At 38.6% G+C, this 18,499-nt stretch overlaps 2 protein-coding genes across 10 annotated transcripts; both read left to right on the top strand.

Moving 5' to 3' along the window:
• The first annotated feature begins 1,843 nt into the window (after positions 1 to 1,843).
• Positions 1,844 to 4,420, top strand: LOC110855313 (poly [ADP-ribose] polymerase). Of its 3 annotated transcripts, XM_022103742.2 has the most exons (4): positions 1,844 to 2,023; positions 2,086 to 2,153; positions 2,822 to 3,816; positions 3,880 to 4,420. In XM_022103742.2, exons 3-4 carry the CDS (start codon positions 2,883 to 2,885, stop codon positions 4,116 to 4,118), a joined length of 1,173 nt encoding a protein of 390 aa, XP_021959434.1. In that variant the 5' UTR covers positions 1,844 to 2,023; positions 2,086 to 2,153; positions 2,822 to 2,882; the 3' UTR covers positions 4,119 to 4,420. The 3 variants fall into 3 exon arrangements, with proteins under 3 accessions (XP_021959434.1, XP_035711996.1, XP_021959433.1); XM_022103741.2 differs by having other exon boundaries at positions 1,848 to 2,023; positions 2,822 to 4,420; XM_035856103.1 differs by lacking the exon at positions 2,086 to 2,153 and having other exon boundaries at positions 1,847 to 2,023; positions 2,822 to 4,420.
• Positions 4,421 to 4,999: 579 nt separating this feature from the next.
• Positions 5,000 to 10,264, top strand: LOC110855418. 7 transcript variants are annotated; one of them, XR_002548468.2, is made up of 10 exons: positions 5,000 to 5,357; positions 5,423 to 5,834; positions 5,901 to 5,969; positions 6,056 to 6,121; positions 6,211 to 6,411; positions 6,525 to 6,578; positions 8,825 to 9,081; positions 9,150 to 9,260; positions 9,487 to 9,583; positions 10,001 to 10,264. XR_002548468.2 is itself a non-coding variant. In XM_035856121.1 (8 exons), the coding sequence occupies exons 2-7, from the start codon at positions 5,423 to 5,425 to the stop codon at positions 9,040 to 9,042; spliced, it is 1,020 nt and encodes a 339-aa protein (XP_035712014.1). In that variant the 5' UTR covers positions 5,000 to 5,357; the 3' UTR covers positions 9,043 to 9,081; positions 9,150 to 9,410. The 7 variants fall into 7 exon arrangements, 2 of the variants coding, with proteins under 2 accessions (XP_035712014.1, XP_035712015.1); XR_004835957.1 differs by lacking the exon at positions 10,001 to 10,264 and having other exon boundaries at positions 9,487 to 9,632; XR_004835960.1 differs by lacking the exon at positions 10,001 to 10,264 and having other exon boundaries at positions 6,525 to 6,545; positions 9,487 to 9,631.
• Positions 10,265 to 18,499: the final 8,235 nt, after the last annotated feature.

Raw genomic sequence — 18,499 nt, forward strand, 5'->3', positions numbered from 1 at the left:
AAATTATTTTAAGGACAAGAAAAGGCCAGGAAGACCGACAGTACTCTCCCCTACAACAAAACGTCAAATAAAGTAAAAAATGTACCGTAAACTTGGTAGTTCCACCAGATAAACCGCAAGAGTCTTAAACTTCACAAAACGGTACGAAAAGAAGAAGAAGCATATTTCCGCGACAACTGTTCATAGGTACCTCAAAACAACAAGTTGGGGTCAGAAGGCATATCGGAGTACTAAGAAAACACTTTTAAGCAAAAAGAATATTGAAGACCGGCTTAAATTCGGAGAGATTGTCGAAAAAAGTGGATTTTTAACGTCCGGGACGCGGGGGGAGAAACTGAGGTCAAACATCCTTTTCACTGATGAGAGCTGGATTAAACTGCATGGACAATACAATCCACAAAATTTGAGATACAGGACCAAAAATAGAGAGGACGTCCCACCCATTTTAAAGCCCAAACACGACCTTCAAATCATGGTCGCTGGTGGATTTTGTGCTGGCGGCGTCTCAAAGCTTCATTTTGTGGCACAGGGTGAAAAAGTCAATGCTGCCTATTATCAAAAAAATTCTTCCCGTATACTTCGAGGCCATGGAGGGCACTATATTTTCAAGCAGAAAGAATATTGTTTTTCAACAAGATGGAGCCCCAGCACACACGGCAAAGTCAACAATGAAGCTGCTGGAAGACAAAGTTGGAACAGTGTGGGGAAAGGGGGTGTGGCCCGGAAATTCATCGGACTTGAACCCAATCGAAAACCTATGGTCCATACTAAAGGAGTCAGCATACCAGGAGCCTTTTCCAAAAACAAGACTAGAATTGCAAGCCCGTTTCGAAGAAAAGTGGAATTCGCTTCCAGTTTCCCTTCTACAAAACCTGGCACAAAGTTTTAAGACAAGGGTCGAGGAAATGATGAACAATGCCGGTGGACACACATCATATTAGAGTACTTTGAAAAAAATAAAATAGTTCGAATATTTCAGCCTAAATTTTCCTGTAACCTAATGAAAATTTTGGTGATTTAAGGAGGAGAAACTTTTGAAACACACTCTATGTGCAATTCAAAATTTATCATGACAACCAAAATAGATGGCAAAAATTGAAAAACTGGATCAACTCCATTGTCAAATGAGGAAAAGTCCATGGTAAAAAGTGGAATTTTTTAATCAAAATTTTGAAATTTTTCTATATCAACGCCCTTTACAAAAGTGGAATTTTCGAGTTTTTGGACTTTTTGTCAATTTTGAGATTTGCAATTATAAAATAAATTGGTCGCTAACTGATTTTTAAGTGATTTTATTTCGTAGCAGTGAGGTTAATTAACACACTTTGGAATAAAATGCTGCCCTTTATCATCAAATTACTCTGTTTGCAGATTAAATAAGACGAATTTAATTTCAAAACAGGGCCCTGTTTTAATTAAATTAAATAAAATAAATTAAATAGTTAAATTAAATTAATTAAATAGTCAAATAAAGTGGATACAAAACACGTCACAGGACAAACTGAATGAACAGATCGGTTCAATCCATATCACTCACTGCTTGGCGACTCAATACAGCTACTACCTGGCACAAAAAGCATTCTGTTTTTAGGATCGCCAGTGTAATTATATAAGTAGCGATGGACAGTAGGATGAGGACAACCCTTACATATGGTTTAACTTTGGGCTGGACATGAATCTGAGAACATAATCCTGTCAATACTAACTTGTTTGTGCTGCAAATACATACCCAGTTTGTACACTAAATTGGATTGAACTGAATTCACTTATTACAGTATAGTCGGTATTACAGTATGTATATTACACATTATAGTCTGGTAAAGTGGTTAAGTTGAACAGATTTATATCCTGCTTCATTTATAGTGAAGCATATATTGTACTGGTATATCAATAAAGGTGTAAAATAATCCGATTGTTCCACAAATAAAAGGCAAAACGTTTCACGAATAATTCTTGAGGCTGACATCACTATTGGACTGGCTGCTAGCTGTAAATTCTATGCAGTATAAAGGCTCATCTGGTGGTAAGTGGTAACAATTATTACGTCTAACCTATCCAATAAATGTAACTTGGATTTTTATATAGTTTGGGGAATTTCTAATTGCCTTAACATTGAGACATTGACTGAAGAAAAAGGCCGTGTTTTTTCAAAGGTATTTGTAAAACCTACACTGCAACAAATCCGCTGGTGTTCATTTTGGTGTTCATTTGTCGCCGTATAGTGTAAATTGTGTCCCCAATGGTGTCATATTTTACACGACACGGAGTAAAATTTAAGAATACCGCGCGGGGTGGATATTTTGACACCACATGGTGACAAATTAACAACACATTGTGATAAATTAACACAATACGGAGACAAATTAACACAGCACGGGGGTTGGATATATGACTACACAGGATTTTTTGCAGTGCACATATTACTGAGATTAATTTTAAAGAAATATGTGGAGAGTTTATTCTTTAATAAGGATGTCTTAGTTCGTAAAATTTTGTGTAATCGAAATTTTGGCGAAGGTGAATTGCAAAGTGCACTGCGTAATTTATATGACCTTCCGAAATCAATTCATTCTTTACAATTAATGACTGACTTAACTAAGAATATCAGTAGGAAATTCGTTAGGATTTGTTGTAGAATTTTTCACCCGTCATTTTGTTTATCAATTGTGAAAATTATTTCAATTTTGATAGTCCGAAATCCATGATTCATCACTACCTTGCTAACTATGATTATTTAATACTTGAAATCAAAATTGCTTTATATTATGTAATATATCATTAATAACACGGAAATTCAACAAAACAAAATTTGTATTTCCAGTTTTGATCTCGATCTGCTGGAAACTAGACTCAATTCTACCCATCCCTAACTTACATATACCATGACGACCCCTTTCAACAATGAATTCCACAACCGCTCCCGCAATTTTAGTCCTAACAATCCTTTTAACCCGAGAAATTCCACCCGCTCCGTCGTCAACTTGCCTAACAAACATTTCACCCCGAGAAATTCCACCCGCTCCTTCGTCAGCTTGGAAGACCGTCAAGAATATCTCGCCCGTCGTCGCGAACGTGCCAAAGAAGAAGAATACTTGAACCGAATTTCATCCCTCATGCAAACTGACCGCCTCTCACTCGACTCCTCGGCCAAAATCAAGCTTTGGGAAGATGGCCCAAATCACGCCAAGGTTGTCAAGTACGTCAACAACTCGCAATGCCACAACAACGTCAAACTCACCGTCGTCAACATCCATCGCGTCTGGCGTCGTGGCGATGCACAACGTCTCCTCCACAACAACCGAAAACTACTCTGGCACGGAACAAAACGTTCCAACATTCCAGCCATTCTACAAAATGGGTTTCGTCTCCCAAACTCGGCCGGACAAATGTTCGGTTCCGGAATCTATTTTGCTGATAGGATCACAAAGTCTTCTAATTACTCAGATCAAGATGCAACTTTCCTCCTACTTTGCGAAGTAGGACTTGGCCGGATTTATTCATGTGCGAAAAGTCACAACCATCTCACCGCTCCACCCAGTGGATTCGAGAGTACGAAGGGAAATGGGACCTATGTGCCGGATTGGACGGATAATGGGAATTATATGGGAAGTCATATCCCATTCGGGAGGACGGCACGTTGCACCAAGTACGATTCCCATGCCGTACTGTACAATGAATTCATTGTGTATGATCCCCAAAGGATTATTGTACGATTCCTGGTCGAAGTTCGGGTCCATATTGTGGTCAACCCGAGGACAGAGTTGGATTTGGTAGTTCCCAAGGACTTTGTAGGAAAACGGAAGCCAACGAGAGCAGGTTTGAATACAAGTTTTCCAAACCAATATTCAAATATCGCAACTATTGCCAGAATAACTCCAGCTAGGGCACCTGGTCCAAGCATGTCTTTCGGCAATGTTACAACAGTCAAAAAGATACCAAAGCCAACTCCACAAAATCTTCCAACATTCAGGATGAACCCAATCGCTCAAAGATCCACTCAATCTTACATTCCTCCAATTTACGAGCACACGCCATCTATTCAAAATTGTCAGCAACCGGCGCCTCTTCGGCGTACTGCTCCTCCTCAACTGAAGAAATCTGATTGTGCGATTTTGTAAATAACAATAACGATGACTTGAAAGTGGAAGACGACAATTTCTTAAAAACCTGGATGGAGGGTCAACAAATTATTAATTCTTGACTGGGAACACTTTATTAGCAATTAGATATTGAGACACATCTTCATCGAATAATTACTGTTTACAAACCTCGTAGTAATTTACTACCCGGAAACTTATACTGATTTAGTAAATCATGTATGCTTCTTTACATGTATATTCTTGAATAGAGCTGAACCCTTAATAAATCATGGACGCTGTTCGGTAAGACCATTACTGAACAGTCTTCATTGAAAAATATTCATTTGCTCTAAACCAAGATAATATCAACTAACCCCTGGTTTATACACTAACAAGGGAAGGTCCCCGACTGCTTATCGTGTCCAGGGTACCCACTATGTTTTTTAGAATCTACTAAGACCCGAGACGAAGGATCCATTCATATTTACGTGTTAATCGCACATTTGGCGCCATGGCGTGGCGCCAAACTTAAAAATCTGCGTTTTCGACCAATTTCAAACCTCCATTACTTTTTGAATTTCCGGGGGATTTTCAAAATTTTTTGCTTAAAATGACCACAAAGGTCAAAATTTTAAGAAATTAATAAAAAACGAAATATTTTTATTTTTTGACATTTTTTCGGCGAATGCCCAAGCGTAAGAAAATTCCAAAATTTTGACAAAAATTCAAACAATAAATTTTTTGAAAAATTTCATGGCATACGAAAGTTGAACTCTTTTTAATGATTTTTGGAATTTTTTTTGAAAATCCGCCCAGGAATTCAAAAGTTATGGCGGTTTCAAAAATAAAAACATGCAAATTTGGCGAATTTGGCGCCACGCCATGGCGCCGAATATGCGATTAACACGTAAATATGAATGGATCCTTCGTCTAGGGTCGTAGTAGATTCTAAAAAACATAGTGGGTACCCTGGACACGATAAGCAGTCGGGGACCTTCCCTTGTAAGATTAGATCAAATTACTTTTTCTGCCACGACCACGCAAATAAATTCACAATATGCCTCTAAAAAATAAACTAAAAGTCACATATGTTTTCAAATATGTTTTTCTATTGTGAATTTATCAATAAAAAGATTCATGAACTAAAAGTCGCATATTACAATTCCATGGAAAAAAATCATGCCGCGGCATCCTTTGTTCTTTGGACGGTTCACTTGGGAAGGTCAGCTGAAAAAACAATATTTTTTTCTCCCCGGATTGTACCTCTTGTAATTAAAGGTAATTAATTTAATTAGTTTCTCCCCTCCGGGAAATAATTTGATCTAATTAAATTTTTATTGTAGATGGAGATGCAGCACTTCGTCACCGGGCTGAACCTCGCGGTCGTAAAAGTTTTCGAGGAACGGTTGCCAGCCTTGTTGGAGGTCGAGTTGGCGAAACAGTTGGAAACGTTGGTCAACGCCAAGATGACACGGCTCGAGACCTTCATAACGGAACAGAGCGACAAATTGGACGCAAGGATAATGCAGCTCCAGAAAAGAATGGGGGAGTTAGGTGAACGTCAGGACTTTGCGGATAAGCAGGTCAAGAGTATGAGTAAAGTTTTCGACTCTATGGAGGAATGGATGGCCAACATGGAGAAGCAGAAGACAATTGACGATAAGGGATGTCAAGAGCGTTTTGCCAATTTTGAGAAAAAGTTCGCCACCAAGATGAAGCCTTTGATGGTCAAGTTTGCAGAATGGTGCGAGTCAGGTAAAAACGGTGGTGTAAATTTCAATTAATTAACTAAAAAACCAATTTAGGATAATAATTTTTCAGCTTTTGGCAAAAATAATGATGAATTTGGACGGGATGTTGACGACCTCGAAACTGCTCGAAGGCTTGATTGTAAATTGATATAAAAAAACATTATTATTTAGCGTAAATAATTAAAGTGAGGTGTTAATTACTATAATTTTTTTAATTAATTGCAGACATTGAACGCGAGGGCGAAGTTCCTATCGAAACTCCACCCAGCACTTTCGCCAAGCAGATCCTGTGTACGTGGTTCACAATTCATTAAAAAAATAATTAACTTGTCAAATTAATCAGATTCCTGACTTAAAATCCACCCACCACTTATGTACAGCCGATCCACTCGAACTTCCCTTGCAGTCCTTCTCATCCAACTCAAACAGTACTTTGACCCGTTTCGGCGACGTGGAGGACCACGACGAGGACGACATTAATTCCTCTATCTCCGTCTCCAATGTCCGGTCCCTGTCGACGTCGATGGTATACACTCGGAAGAGAAAAAGGCAACGATACGATAATGAGGACGACAAATCAGGTAAGGTTGACCAAAATAAAGTTAACCACCATCAGTTACCTGCTTCTTGAGCGAAACTTTAGTAATGAGGGATTGACCTTCAGTTCTAAATTTGACTAATTATAAATTACTAGAGCGTGGTGACGAGGGGGAAGGTGGCGATTACGACGAGGAGAATGACGACCAGGGTTGGCATTGTTTTGTTTTGTTTCAAAATTTTTGTTTTGTTTTGTTTATACCAAAAACCGGAAACAAAACAATTCTTTGGTTTGTTTTGAGGACATTGTTTTGTTTTGATCTGAGATAGTTCGTTTTGTTTTGTTTTTGTTTATAAACAAAACAAAACAAAAAAACAATTGTTTTTTGCAAAATAATTACAAAAGTTTCACCTATAACACAGGAGTAAATACTTTTTTTTATTTTCAAACGATCAAAATCAATAATCTACTCATCAATTTCTTCTAGAGCTTCAATTTCGAACTCTCCATCTCCTAATATTTTGTAGCGAATTGAATTTTGACACAGTTTTTGAAATTCTGTGCGATTTCGTTGGTTTATCATCCAATATTTTAAACAAATGCATTTCCTGATAGTTTCATGGGACAAGCGCTGTCGATATTGTGAAATCAATTGCGGACCGGTAGAAAAGAGTCGTTCGACTGGAACTCCAGTTCCTGACACTGCTAGAAAATCTCTTGCCATTTTAGCCAAACTTGGGTACTCCCTCTCGTAAATCTGCAAATACAATTATGACAATTTTGGTTCTGCAAAATATAAATATTCACCTAATTGAATAAAATATAAATGTATAGAACCTTCCACCACCCAAGAGCACCGCTGATTCCAGACTTCTTTACCGTAAGAATATCAGCATTCACAACGGCGTCCGAGAGATATCGTTTCAATTCATCTTCTTCTGTATTTTTAATGATCGTTTTCATTTGATTTTCGAATATATCACGAAATGTGGACTGTGATTTGCTCAATGATTCAGGCACCGACGGCAGAATAAGTTCGGATCCCTGTTACTTATACTTTGATTTCCATAAGTTGGACACATTTTTACGAGCAGAATCGATCCATTCTTTTTGCCAGCAAACTCCTTTGTACCACCCCAATTTGTATCTAGGATCTAGCACTAGTAAAAAAAATAGTCCAATAAATATCTCGCAAGCGGAAACGGGGCAAATTTTTATATTTTCTGAAATTATTTACCAGTACTACCTATGTACGAAAGTCCATCTGCTGTTGGATAATATTTGTGAAGTTTGTCTTTACCAGCCTTCACAGCTCTTTGAAACCAGTCCTCTTCGTGGGTGGAAGTTTTAGTGGGTCTTGTTTTCATTGTAGATTTATCCAAATGGTCAAATAAAACACTATAAACTGAAGATGTAGAGGATAAGGTTGGAGAACTTTGAGTTGACAGCATTTCGGTGGCTTCGCGGAATAGATTCAGGAGTTTTGTAATTTCTTCTACTTTTTTCCACTCAATTTCATCAAGGATAAACTTCTTAAGAGATGAAATGGATTGTAAAGTTGCTTGAAATGGCTTCCGAAACTCAATGCACCGAGTCAACATCCAATATGTTGAATTCCAACGCGTTTTCACATCCAAAATGAGCATTTTATGTTTCAACGTATGCGAGGTACAATGCATGGCAAAAATTTCTCGTCTTTGTGGAGATTTCCGGATAGCAGCAACACCTTTTCGAATTTTCACCAAAAAGTTTGAACCGTCCGAGATTTCACTGTCGGCTTCTTCTTCGTCATTTTCGTCATCCTTGTCTTCTTCGAATTCTCCAGTTCCTCCACCCTTTGGGGAAGTATAATCCTTCCTGAAAGTGTTGTAGTATTAATTATTACATAAATAACAATAAAATTAGTAAGTAGTTAGATAGACTAACTTGCATCGTTTACAACGATATTTTTCAGTAGTTTCGTTCCAGTCAAAGTAATTGTATATTCTTGCCCTCTTCTTGGTTGGCTTATACGTCTCGGTTTTGCAGGGTGTATTCTCAGTTTGATCGTCGTTGTCGGGAACAAGTGACTCGGAATCAGATATTTTTTACGTATGACTGCTGATAACAATTTTTTCACCTAAATAATTTATGTTGCAGTATTTGTGAGAATGAGTGATTTCAAGCTGACACCTGATTAACGGAACAATAAGAGTAAAAACCGCGTTTACTGTGTTGGGGCGACCCGAGTAAAGTTTGCCAGAATACAAATTAAACAATTAAACAATGTTTTGTTTTTTAACTTTCGGTTTGTTTTGTTTTGTTTTAGTTAGATTTGTTTTGTTTAATTTTGTTTTAATATTAATGTTTTGTTTTTGTTTTGTTTAAAATGTGGAAACAACCGTGAACAAAACAAAACAAAACAAAACACAAATAAACAATAAACAATGCCAACCCTGATGACGACTTTTATCAAGAGCTTGGTGGCGAGGACGACGACTTGTTCGAGGAGCAAGGTGTTGCTGTTTTCAACGTGGAGTGCGACATTGAACCATTCTACGAAACCACGACCACCGATAACCCAGACTTTGACGGTAATCAATCAGGAAGGAAAATCCACGACACCTCAGTGAGATTTTCGTCGCTCGGAAAACTTTTACTGAGACGAAAAGGGCCACCACTTCGGCTAACATGAATCCTCCAACCACTCGAAAGGGTCACAATACCGACAAAAGTAACCGATTTCAAATCTTGCATATCAATTTAGTTATTTAATTTTTTATGACCGCCTATTTTTACCAGATCGACCATACCACTGTCCAGACTGTCCCAGAACGTTCCTCCACGCTACAAATTTGTACCTCCATAAGAAGAACGTGCACAACATGAACGTACTAATCTGCGAGTTTGACGGTAAATTTTCAAGTATTTATGTTCTGCGCATAAAAACAGGATCAAATTTTAAAGAATTCTATTTACAAATGTACATAAATTCTAGCACTTCAAAAATTAAATTAAATATTGTGATCACAGCGGGAATTTAAATTTTGAGAAATTACCAATTTATAAATTATCAATTAAAAAAACTGAAATATAGAAAAGTATACAAACACAATATATGTACTTTCCTATATTTCAGTTTTTTTAATTTCGCCGCGGTCGCGAAAATAGACCCTCAAACACCCCTTGGCGACAAAATTCCTGAAGGCGTCAAAAAAATCGCCCACGGTCATGTGGTACGTCATTTTTCTTGTAATCGCTTTTAGCATCGAATAAAAATTATGCAAAAGTTAAAAAAAATTATCCACAAAGTTTTTATTTTTGCCTCTCAAATTTTTTTTCAAAAAAATTCTGACCTTTGACCTGTCGGTGACCTGAAAAATCTACGACGCGGCATTAGTCGGCGTTTAGTTGTTGCACATGTGGGCCAAGTTTCAAAGTTCTAAGTTCACGACATCATATCGAGATAAAAAATATGCAAAGGTGCCTTCACCCATTTGGCTCACTGTACGTCTTTTTAGAATTAGTGCGACGATATGTTGTAGTACCCTATGAGTGTAGCAAAACTGTAGAACGGTTTTACTCCATGGCCCCATTTGCGCCCGCCACACCCCCTCAAAGGTGCAAAACTTTCACCTTCAGGTATTTCGCAGGTATTCCAACAACAACTTATCAAGGTTTCGGCCTTCGCCTCCCTTTCGGACCTTGAAATTAATTAATTACCTACAATCGGTAATCATGCGACTTTCTTGACTTTAAGTTAAAGTATTCATGTTTGAACTACTTGCTTGATATTCGAAACAATTTGTTGTTAATAAATTGGACTTATTAATTGTATCTAATAAGATAAGATAAGATAAGATAAGATTTATTCAATCCTTATAGAGGCCGCTTCGGGCACATGAAGGTACAGTTATTAGTTTGAATTAAAAAAGTGTTGGTAATAATGAGTTCCTAAATAATATTCGTTGTAAAATTAACAGAAATTAATTGTATCTAATAAACTAGAAGTGAAATACTTTCGCCATTATTTGCACAAGAAATTTTACAAAATCGTCGTAGTGACAGTCATCGGGAACGAGCCCAGTAAATTGTAAAAGGGACGAGCTTATCTCAGCCTATCCGAGTGTTAATGAACGTTGTGATGCCAATATGTTATGCAGGTGTACAAAAATTCACCATGTATGAGGGTGTTACAGTCAAACGTATATTTTATTAAATTAGGAATATCCGTAATCTCTGCAAATGGAATTGTAATCTTTTTGAACCAATTGGGGGGGGGGGTGGTGTCTAGCCTCTCCAGCGTCCTCTCATATATTCACCATTATCACGGCCCCAAAATTGCCAGTGCAGTGGTGACGGTGCTCGCTTGACCCTGTGACCCTGTGCGGCTCCTTCATCGTGGATCAGTGCTGTAACGTACAAAAGTCAATCATGAAGGTTACACCCAACCAATTGTACAAGTAATGTATCTTACATCCAAAGTCATCAAATTCGAAACCTTCGACGCGGACAAAATTAAGTATCACCCCAAGAACGAGAGCAAAGGCGAATGGTACCTTCATTTTGAGACGAGTGCGGGATGAAGAATGAGTAAATTCTGCGATAAGGAAGACCAGTTCATTGATTATATAGTCGAGGACATTTTCTTTTGTTGTAAAACAATGCGTATTGTTGCACAATTTTTTTGTGGCAGTGTACGTAAGAAATATGCAAAACTCTTAAGCGGCCTTGCTGACGTCAAGAATACAATGGAACTGAAAATTAACAATGACCAATGCCATATCACGTACAGGGACGAACCGGGATTTGTAAAAAAGGGGTGTGGATATTGGTTATCGAATGGGTAGCTGTTGATTGGAGCGTAGGGTAGTAGATTGGGAGGACAAGGAGTTGGGGTTATGATGACGCATGATTGAGTGGATGTGCATAAATAAAACGTAATTTTTTTATATATATTTTTAATTGTTCATTTTTTGGCAAGAAAACATTACGGATGTTTACGCCCCTTACACAAAGTCCGCATTAAAGAATTTTGGATCCTTTTTTTATCTTATGACCCCTGCCTTGTTGTTCTTGATCTTCCTCCTCCTCTTCGTCTCCCTGGTAGAGTTGGCTCATGCCTTGTGCCTTGGGCATTTAGGCATTTTTGACATGCTTTATTTTCCCTATTTGCCTGGCATTTATTTTCATGCCCATATAAGCTCAATTCTAAAGATTTATGTAAAAGACATAAATGCCCTGGGCATATGGCCTAAATGCCGGGCATTTATTCGCAGGGCATGACATTTCACCAACCCTACTCCCTGGTCCTCCTCATCAACTTGCGTGAGAGTTTCATCGTTGTCGTCATCATCATCCTGTTCACGATTGTCATTTGGTGACGGTACGGTTGCCCACGGTCAACGTTGGCAACCGTGGGCACACCCTAAGGGGGCGTGGTTACGTTTTAAAGCAACAGTGACCTGCAAAGTGTCGAAGTAGTTCAAACACGAGGTACACAAAAGTTTCGATAATAATAATATTTCACTTTTTTATGTAAAATTATATTTCAAGTTATTTGACCTTGTTGCCTCCTTGAGTGGCGACAGCAAGGTCAAACGCCTAATATTTTGATGTGGGGGTACAGCAGGGACCTGGGTACCTACTCCAAAACAGAAATTTTATCAAGAATTGATAATAGAAATTTTTTTAAACTTTTATGGGTTAATAGTTATGGCAAGGTCCGCCACTCCGCCTTTCAGATATCCAGGGCTGTATTAATCTTTTCTCGACCATAGATGTCGACAGATAAAAAATACAGAACGCAGCTGTCCGATTGGATACCTTTTTGCGTATAAATTCGACAAAATAGAAACTGAATGGAGAAAAGATACCAAACGTGTCTTCCCCACTGGAAATGTTTACGCGATAATTGTTACAAATATGTTCATGAATCTCATCGACGTGGGACGAACAAAATGCACCAATTTTGGTGCAGAATATTCGAGTGAAATATTTTTCACCAAACTAAAATAGTCAAACTCAAGGAAAGGAATGCCTGCGGTGGGGTCTACCTAGAACCGTGTGGGTGGTCGAATTGGAAGCAACGATACAATAATAAATCAAGTGGGATCACATTGACCAAATTCGGTGGGATTGTTGTACTTGGTTTTGCTCAAAGTCAGATTTTTAGGGTTTTCTATTTCCGTATGTATTTGGGGATTGTGCTGATTGGAGCGAGTCATGTGGTTGGTATTTTTGCCCGGGGTCTCATTTAATGGGTCAGACTTTTAACTGAAATCACATAACTAAATAAATTGAAATTCCATAACCTGAATTTCCAGTACTTTTAATACCATTAAAGCTTCCGCGTAACTGAATCCGACCAACCAGTATTTTCATAACTTCTGTTATTACTTATATGCAGATATTATGATTAGACATTGAGATATTGTGATTACTTACTGGCAGGATAAATCTCTCACACTTCGCTCAGTAAAACTGATTTTTAACTGAAATGGACATGGATTTAAATATTTTGAGTTATTACGAAGGCGAATCTAGTGATTTTGAAGATGAGGCGATGCCACCACCCACCAAAACCGACGACAAGCTAAGAACAATTGGGAAAAACTTGAAACATTCGAAAATTTTGACGCAGCCAAAGCCCATATAATACTTGAGGGAATATTTGTTCGCCACACAGCCAAGGAATTGCAGGATGGGAAAACAATTTACTATAATTGCAAAATTAAGGAGTGTCCAGCAAAAATTCACCTATACTTGCCAGGTAAACTCATTCAAACTTTTCATATTATGCATATTACATACATTGTTACATATTATATTAAATTCTGGTATGTATTATGTACATCCCCAGATAACTCTCAAATCACAAATTTGCTAACCAATGCAAAACCGCATGACCATAGAGAGGAAAGCAAGCATGGCATCCCTTGTGAAGTGAAAAAATAATAGATTCTTTAAAAAAAGATGGAATGACACTTACAAGAAATGTAAAGAACGGGTGTGGATTGTCGATTACAATGAGGCGGAATGGGGTAGCTCACAATGCAACTGTCCCAAGAAGAAGTACATTTGCAAGCATGTAATGGGAATTGCAATAATTCGTAAAGATTTCACCGTCAGAGATGAAGTTGTGACCGTGCCTGTCGGTACATGGCGCCCTAAGGGTCGCCCTGCGAAGGCTAAAAGGCACTACCTGTTGACTAAGATTAATTGTTTATGAATTTCACCAAAATTTTCATTGTTTCCTAAATTTTCTAACCATTATTTTTTAAACTGAATAAAATGTATAATTATGTAAAGTCTGGCAGATTTCAGTTTTACAGTTTTTTAATTTAATTAAAGCACTGAGAATTCAGGTTATGGAATTTCAATTTATTTAGTTATGTGATTTCAGTTAAACGTCTGGTGGATTAAAATTTCCCCTTTTTGCCCGTTTTAGCCCGAGCCAAGGCTTATGAGATTGCCATGTCCTTCTGTCTGTCTGTCCGTGATACACTAGCGGACGAACCACTCGACCGATAACTAAAAATGACATGCGGGTGGAATATACTAAGTTAGACTTTTGAAATTCTTACTCGAGTGATAGTCAAGGTGAATTATTTTAAAAATTGGGGGTTAAATGATTGGAAAAATTGACGCTGATTTAATTTACGATGTGGTGCAAAATATTCGTAATTTTGGAGACATATATTCGGACAATTTGATAGCGGATAAATCAGTTTACTAATATAAGTATCCTGGCTCAGGCTATGTCAAGTGTGCCCTGTAGGTTTTACTTAATATGAATCTGGTCCCAGATAACAATTCGTTATAGTTTTGGTGTCAATTCGAGCAAAATTTCGGACTAAATCGTTACCAATTTCGTACCAATTAGTAGTGAATTCGCTGAGATTTCACTGCGATGTGACCGCCGAATCAAAGCTAATTCTCAGAGAATCACTGCGATTGACAATGTCGTAAACGTAGAGAAATCGTTGCGAAATCTTTACGAATTCTGGGATGATACTTTTAGGTAACTAATGCTATACTCCGTGATATCGTAGAGAATTAAATAACGAATTCGGCGAGATTTTGGGGAAAATTCGTTGTTTATTCAGATTGGCACATTTTTCGTACATTTGTATAATTTAATTTAATGCATTTGATAAAATGAAAGAAACAAAATTAGGAATTATTATTTTTAATTATTTATGTAGCGTCGCCAGTCGACCCATCATTCGCCTGTCGAACTGTTGGTATCGCCTTTCTGAAAATAAGTAACGCTTGTTAAATTATGTGTGCCTTGGTAAAGCCTAGAAAATATAATTCAGCACACTAACTTTCTTTGATACTCTCGATCTGACGTTTTTTTGAAGCACCTCTGCTAGGGCTACATCGATATCATCGGTGCCTACGGTGTCACGTCCTTAGGTGCGACCAAACTGAATCTGAAAAGTAAAATTTTGTTACTTAAACTCTGCTAAAATCATAATTTAATATGATAATAATTATGTCACACTTAATTGGTGACTATTCAACTTACCTCGAACGTGTTAAGAAGAATGTAAATTATTAATTATTCGTCGTTTCTGTCGATTGGAAATAGTGAAAATATTGCGGCTACTCAGGGCAGGAGTAGAGTGCCAACTGCACGACCACCTCGTGAAAATTTCAAAGTAAATGCAACGTAATGCGCATACTTTATATTCGCCGAAATCTTAAAGAATCGTCGAGAATTCTCGATCATTTCGGCAAGGATAAGGACAGCATCGACTTCGTCACGATTTCTCAGAGAATAAGTCTAAGCAAATCGTCGAACATTCGATTACCATTATTTGAGGTGAACTCGGCGAGAATTCTGTTAGGATATCTCGGAGAGTTTGTACTTATTTCGAGATCGTTAAGATTCGATTACAATCGCTGAGAATATTTTAAGCGAATGCTAACGAATTGCTATCTGGGGTGGGACCGAGGAAGGTCCCACCCCAGACTGTGTACTGTCTATGTACTGTCTAAGGTCTGTCAACGCATCAAGTTGCTCCATGGTCTTAAACGAGTAGTTAGTGAACAGGCAATGCGTGCCGTAGTTAATACGCAGGTGCACTCTGTAATCGATTATTGTATTGATTTATGGTCTGTCCAAACACCTTTGTATCTACAAAAAATTCAGGATGTTATTGATAATTTCTTGTTATGCTACTACTATCCTAAATTTGCGAAATCTAGTTCTGGTAGGAAGTGCACACTTAGAAATCTGAAGAAGAAAATTGATATACATGAAATTAGGCGAATTAACAATTTGCTCACTGGTGAGGAAAGATCAAAAACTATGAACAATAAACGTCCCAACTTGTGTGCTCCTACTCATAGGACTGAAGCGTTCAAACGGTCAACTGAGTATAGGCGTTATAGTTTATGGAATGTACTACCTAAAGACTGGGATTTCAACGCTGGAAAATCTTCCAACATTTCCCAAGTGTTCCGCCCCCAGTTTTCCAGGTGTTCCGCCAAGTTTTCCCCATTTTTCAATACATACAAGATCAAAATGACTTGCTTTAAGTTTTATATATTTATCTATCTTTTTATATATTTATAAGAATGAATCCAAAGAATCCCATGCTGAACATGTTAGCGACTGACTACGGAGTTAAGCGAGTGTTATGTGCGCATCATTAGTTTTATATATGCATGGTGCATAAAAGTTCTTAATACATATCTACAATATGTAACTTTATTGCAGATGCAATGTATGCATGTAGTGTATAAATCGCAAATACTTAGGAACAGCTTAATATTTCGAATGCACGTTTATGTCATTTATTAGTAATATTTCATACTACATTTGTGCAAAATTTCAAATGAATTGAGTTAACATTGCGTAATTTAAAAATATTTAAGTGTCAAAAAATCGCAAATTGCACGCCACATAATTGTAGATGCAGATAAAAAACGTAGTCAATATTTTGTATGTATTTTGTATATACGCCTTTAGCTGCAATAACAGCTTGAAATCGTCAAGGCATAGACTCAACCAAGTTGTTAGTGATATTTTGGTCAATATCTGCCGACACTTCTGAAATCACAGATTTCAGGGTGGCCACATTTCTGGGTTTCCACTCCGCAACCCGACGCTTCAGGTTTGACCACAGATGATCCGAGGGGTTGAGGTCCGGCGACTGTGCAAACCAATCCAGGGTCTTTATTTTGTTGTCCTTCAACCATTTTGGGATGATTTTGGCCGAATGTTTAGGATCCGCGTCCTGTTAGTAAAGAAACCTGCGACCGAGCCCGACTTTGGTAGCCGACGGGCGCAGGTTTCTTTCTAATAAATCGAGGTAACCCGCTTTAGTCGTGATCCCATCGATAAATACCAGTATCCTGGATCCATTCCACGACATACTATACCAAATCAAAACCCGCCCTGCAAAATCCCATTTCGCAGACCATAGATCTCTGAGAGGCACCGTTCGAAGCGTTAGCCATGGGCACGGGAGAAACCAGCATGGTCCATTGAAGAATGGAAAAAGTTTTCTACCCCGATCAGACCAAAATTTTGTTATTTGGTTCAGACGAAGTTATTCGAGTATTGAGGAAGGCAAAAGACTGTTTAAAAGTCGAAATTTTTGACCAAATATGAAGCACGGTGGAGATGACACAATTCTGAGTTTTTACATTTTCAATCGTAATAAATGACATAAACGTGCATTCGAAATATTAAGCTGTTCCTAAGTAGTTGAGATTTATATACTACATGCATACATTGCATCTGCAATAAAGTTACATACTGTATATGCACCAAAATCGATTAAATGAATTCATGTATGGAATGCATAAATTAGGTTTTATTCATTCAGAGTATAAATTGTATCGCAGAGAATGTATATGTTACAATTCGCATATAAAAAAGCCTAAACGACCGAGCGTTGTACAGAAAATATCCCTAACTGAAAAACGTAGAAAAAATTGGGTAAACATTCGCAGAAAACGCAGAATAAACACCGCCTCCAGCTTCCCTCCTGGAGGCAGTGTACCCAAAATTGACGCGACGTTCCCTCTTTGCGCGGCGAGAGAAACTCTTTGGCGAAGGAAGTTGACAGCATTGACCAGTTGCGGAGGAAATCCTTTGCCCAATTTGCTCGATGAGGGCGAGCCCGTCCTGCCCCCAAACTCCCGTCGTTTCCATGGCAACCGGGACAAAAATATACCTGTGCATGAGTACAGCGTATTTCTTCTTCTTCGCGTCTTCCGCCTTGCTGGCGGCAGCGCCCTGATGGCGCACTGTGTCGGGTAAATGGCTGGGGGCGAAAGTGTCGGCGCAGGTGAAGTCCCAAACAAGCGACCTCCCTCGCGTCCAAGGGACAAGCGTCATCCCGTCAGGACGCTTGCCGTCTGTAGTGGAGCACCCTGCTGGCTCCCTGATACAGGGCACTTCTGCTGACCGTAGAGCTCATGCGATGACGTCGTTGGCGGCCTCGTGGCGGGACCAACGACCTGCACTCCGCGGCAAGAGAGGCCGTGTAAGCCGCGGGAGGAAACTTGAGCTCCGCACGGGCATTTGTGCTGCTGGCAAATGTCGCAGCCGAGACGAAGGGCGACGGAGACACGAAAGGTTTCGTTGGGAAGGAGGGTGCCGAGTTGTGGAGAGGGGGAGCGTTGAGCCAAACCCCCGCGTACTTGTTGCGCAGGGAGCGGAGTCGGGCAGTATCCTCCGGGATGCATATATTATTACTATGGTAACTGAGGGTAGGACTATGTTATTTAAACTCATATACTGATTTAAACTTTAAATTTTAAAGTCCTCGATTTCTTGAAATGAAAATGGCAAAAAATCCTAATCAGCACTGTTGAGCATATGTGTATGAAAATCAACTACCTACAAATGCATTACATCGTAAAAAAATAAGATAATCACAGCGTACACTGTACGCCGTACAGTGCTGCGATTATCTTATTTTGTACGCTATTTTGTACGCTTATTTTGTAACATATATATACGTAACTAAAGGGTGTTGATTTAATTCGACAACACTCAGTTTTTGGCGCTCGGTCGCGACATAACTAGCTGGGATTGTTGATCCCGTGAATATTTTGAAGTGTAATTTTTATCACGAGTGGACCAAGGGCAAAGGTCATCTTAGAGTTCAGATGCAAACTTTAGCTAA

The sequence above is a fragment of the Folsomia candida genome, unplaced genomic scaffold (assembly GCF_002217175.1).
Source record: "Folsomia candida strain VU population unplaced genomic scaffold, ASM221717v1 Fcan01_Sc012, whole genome shotgun sequence".
Taxonomy (NCBI): Eukaryota; Metazoa; Arthropoda; class Collembola; order Entomobryomorpha; family Isotomidae; genus Folsomia; species Folsomia candida.

Coding starts and splice junctions, on each gene's coding strand:
- LOC110855313 (XM_035856103.1), top strand. CDS start 2,883: ATGACGACCCCTTTCAACAATGAATTCCACAACCGCTCCCGCAATTTT.
- LOC110855418 (XM_035856121.1), top strand. CDS start 5,423: ATGGAGATGCAGCACTTCGTCACCGGGCTGAACCTCGCGGTCGTAAAA. Junction 5,835..5,900: donor TGCAGAATGGTGCGAGTCAG/GTAAAAACGGTG, acceptor ATAATTTTTCAG/CTTTTGGCAAAAATAATGAT. Junction 6,579..8,824: donor CGAGGAGAATGACGACCAGG/GTTGGCATTGTT, acceptor ACTTTTATCAAG/AGCTTGGTGGCGAGGACGAC.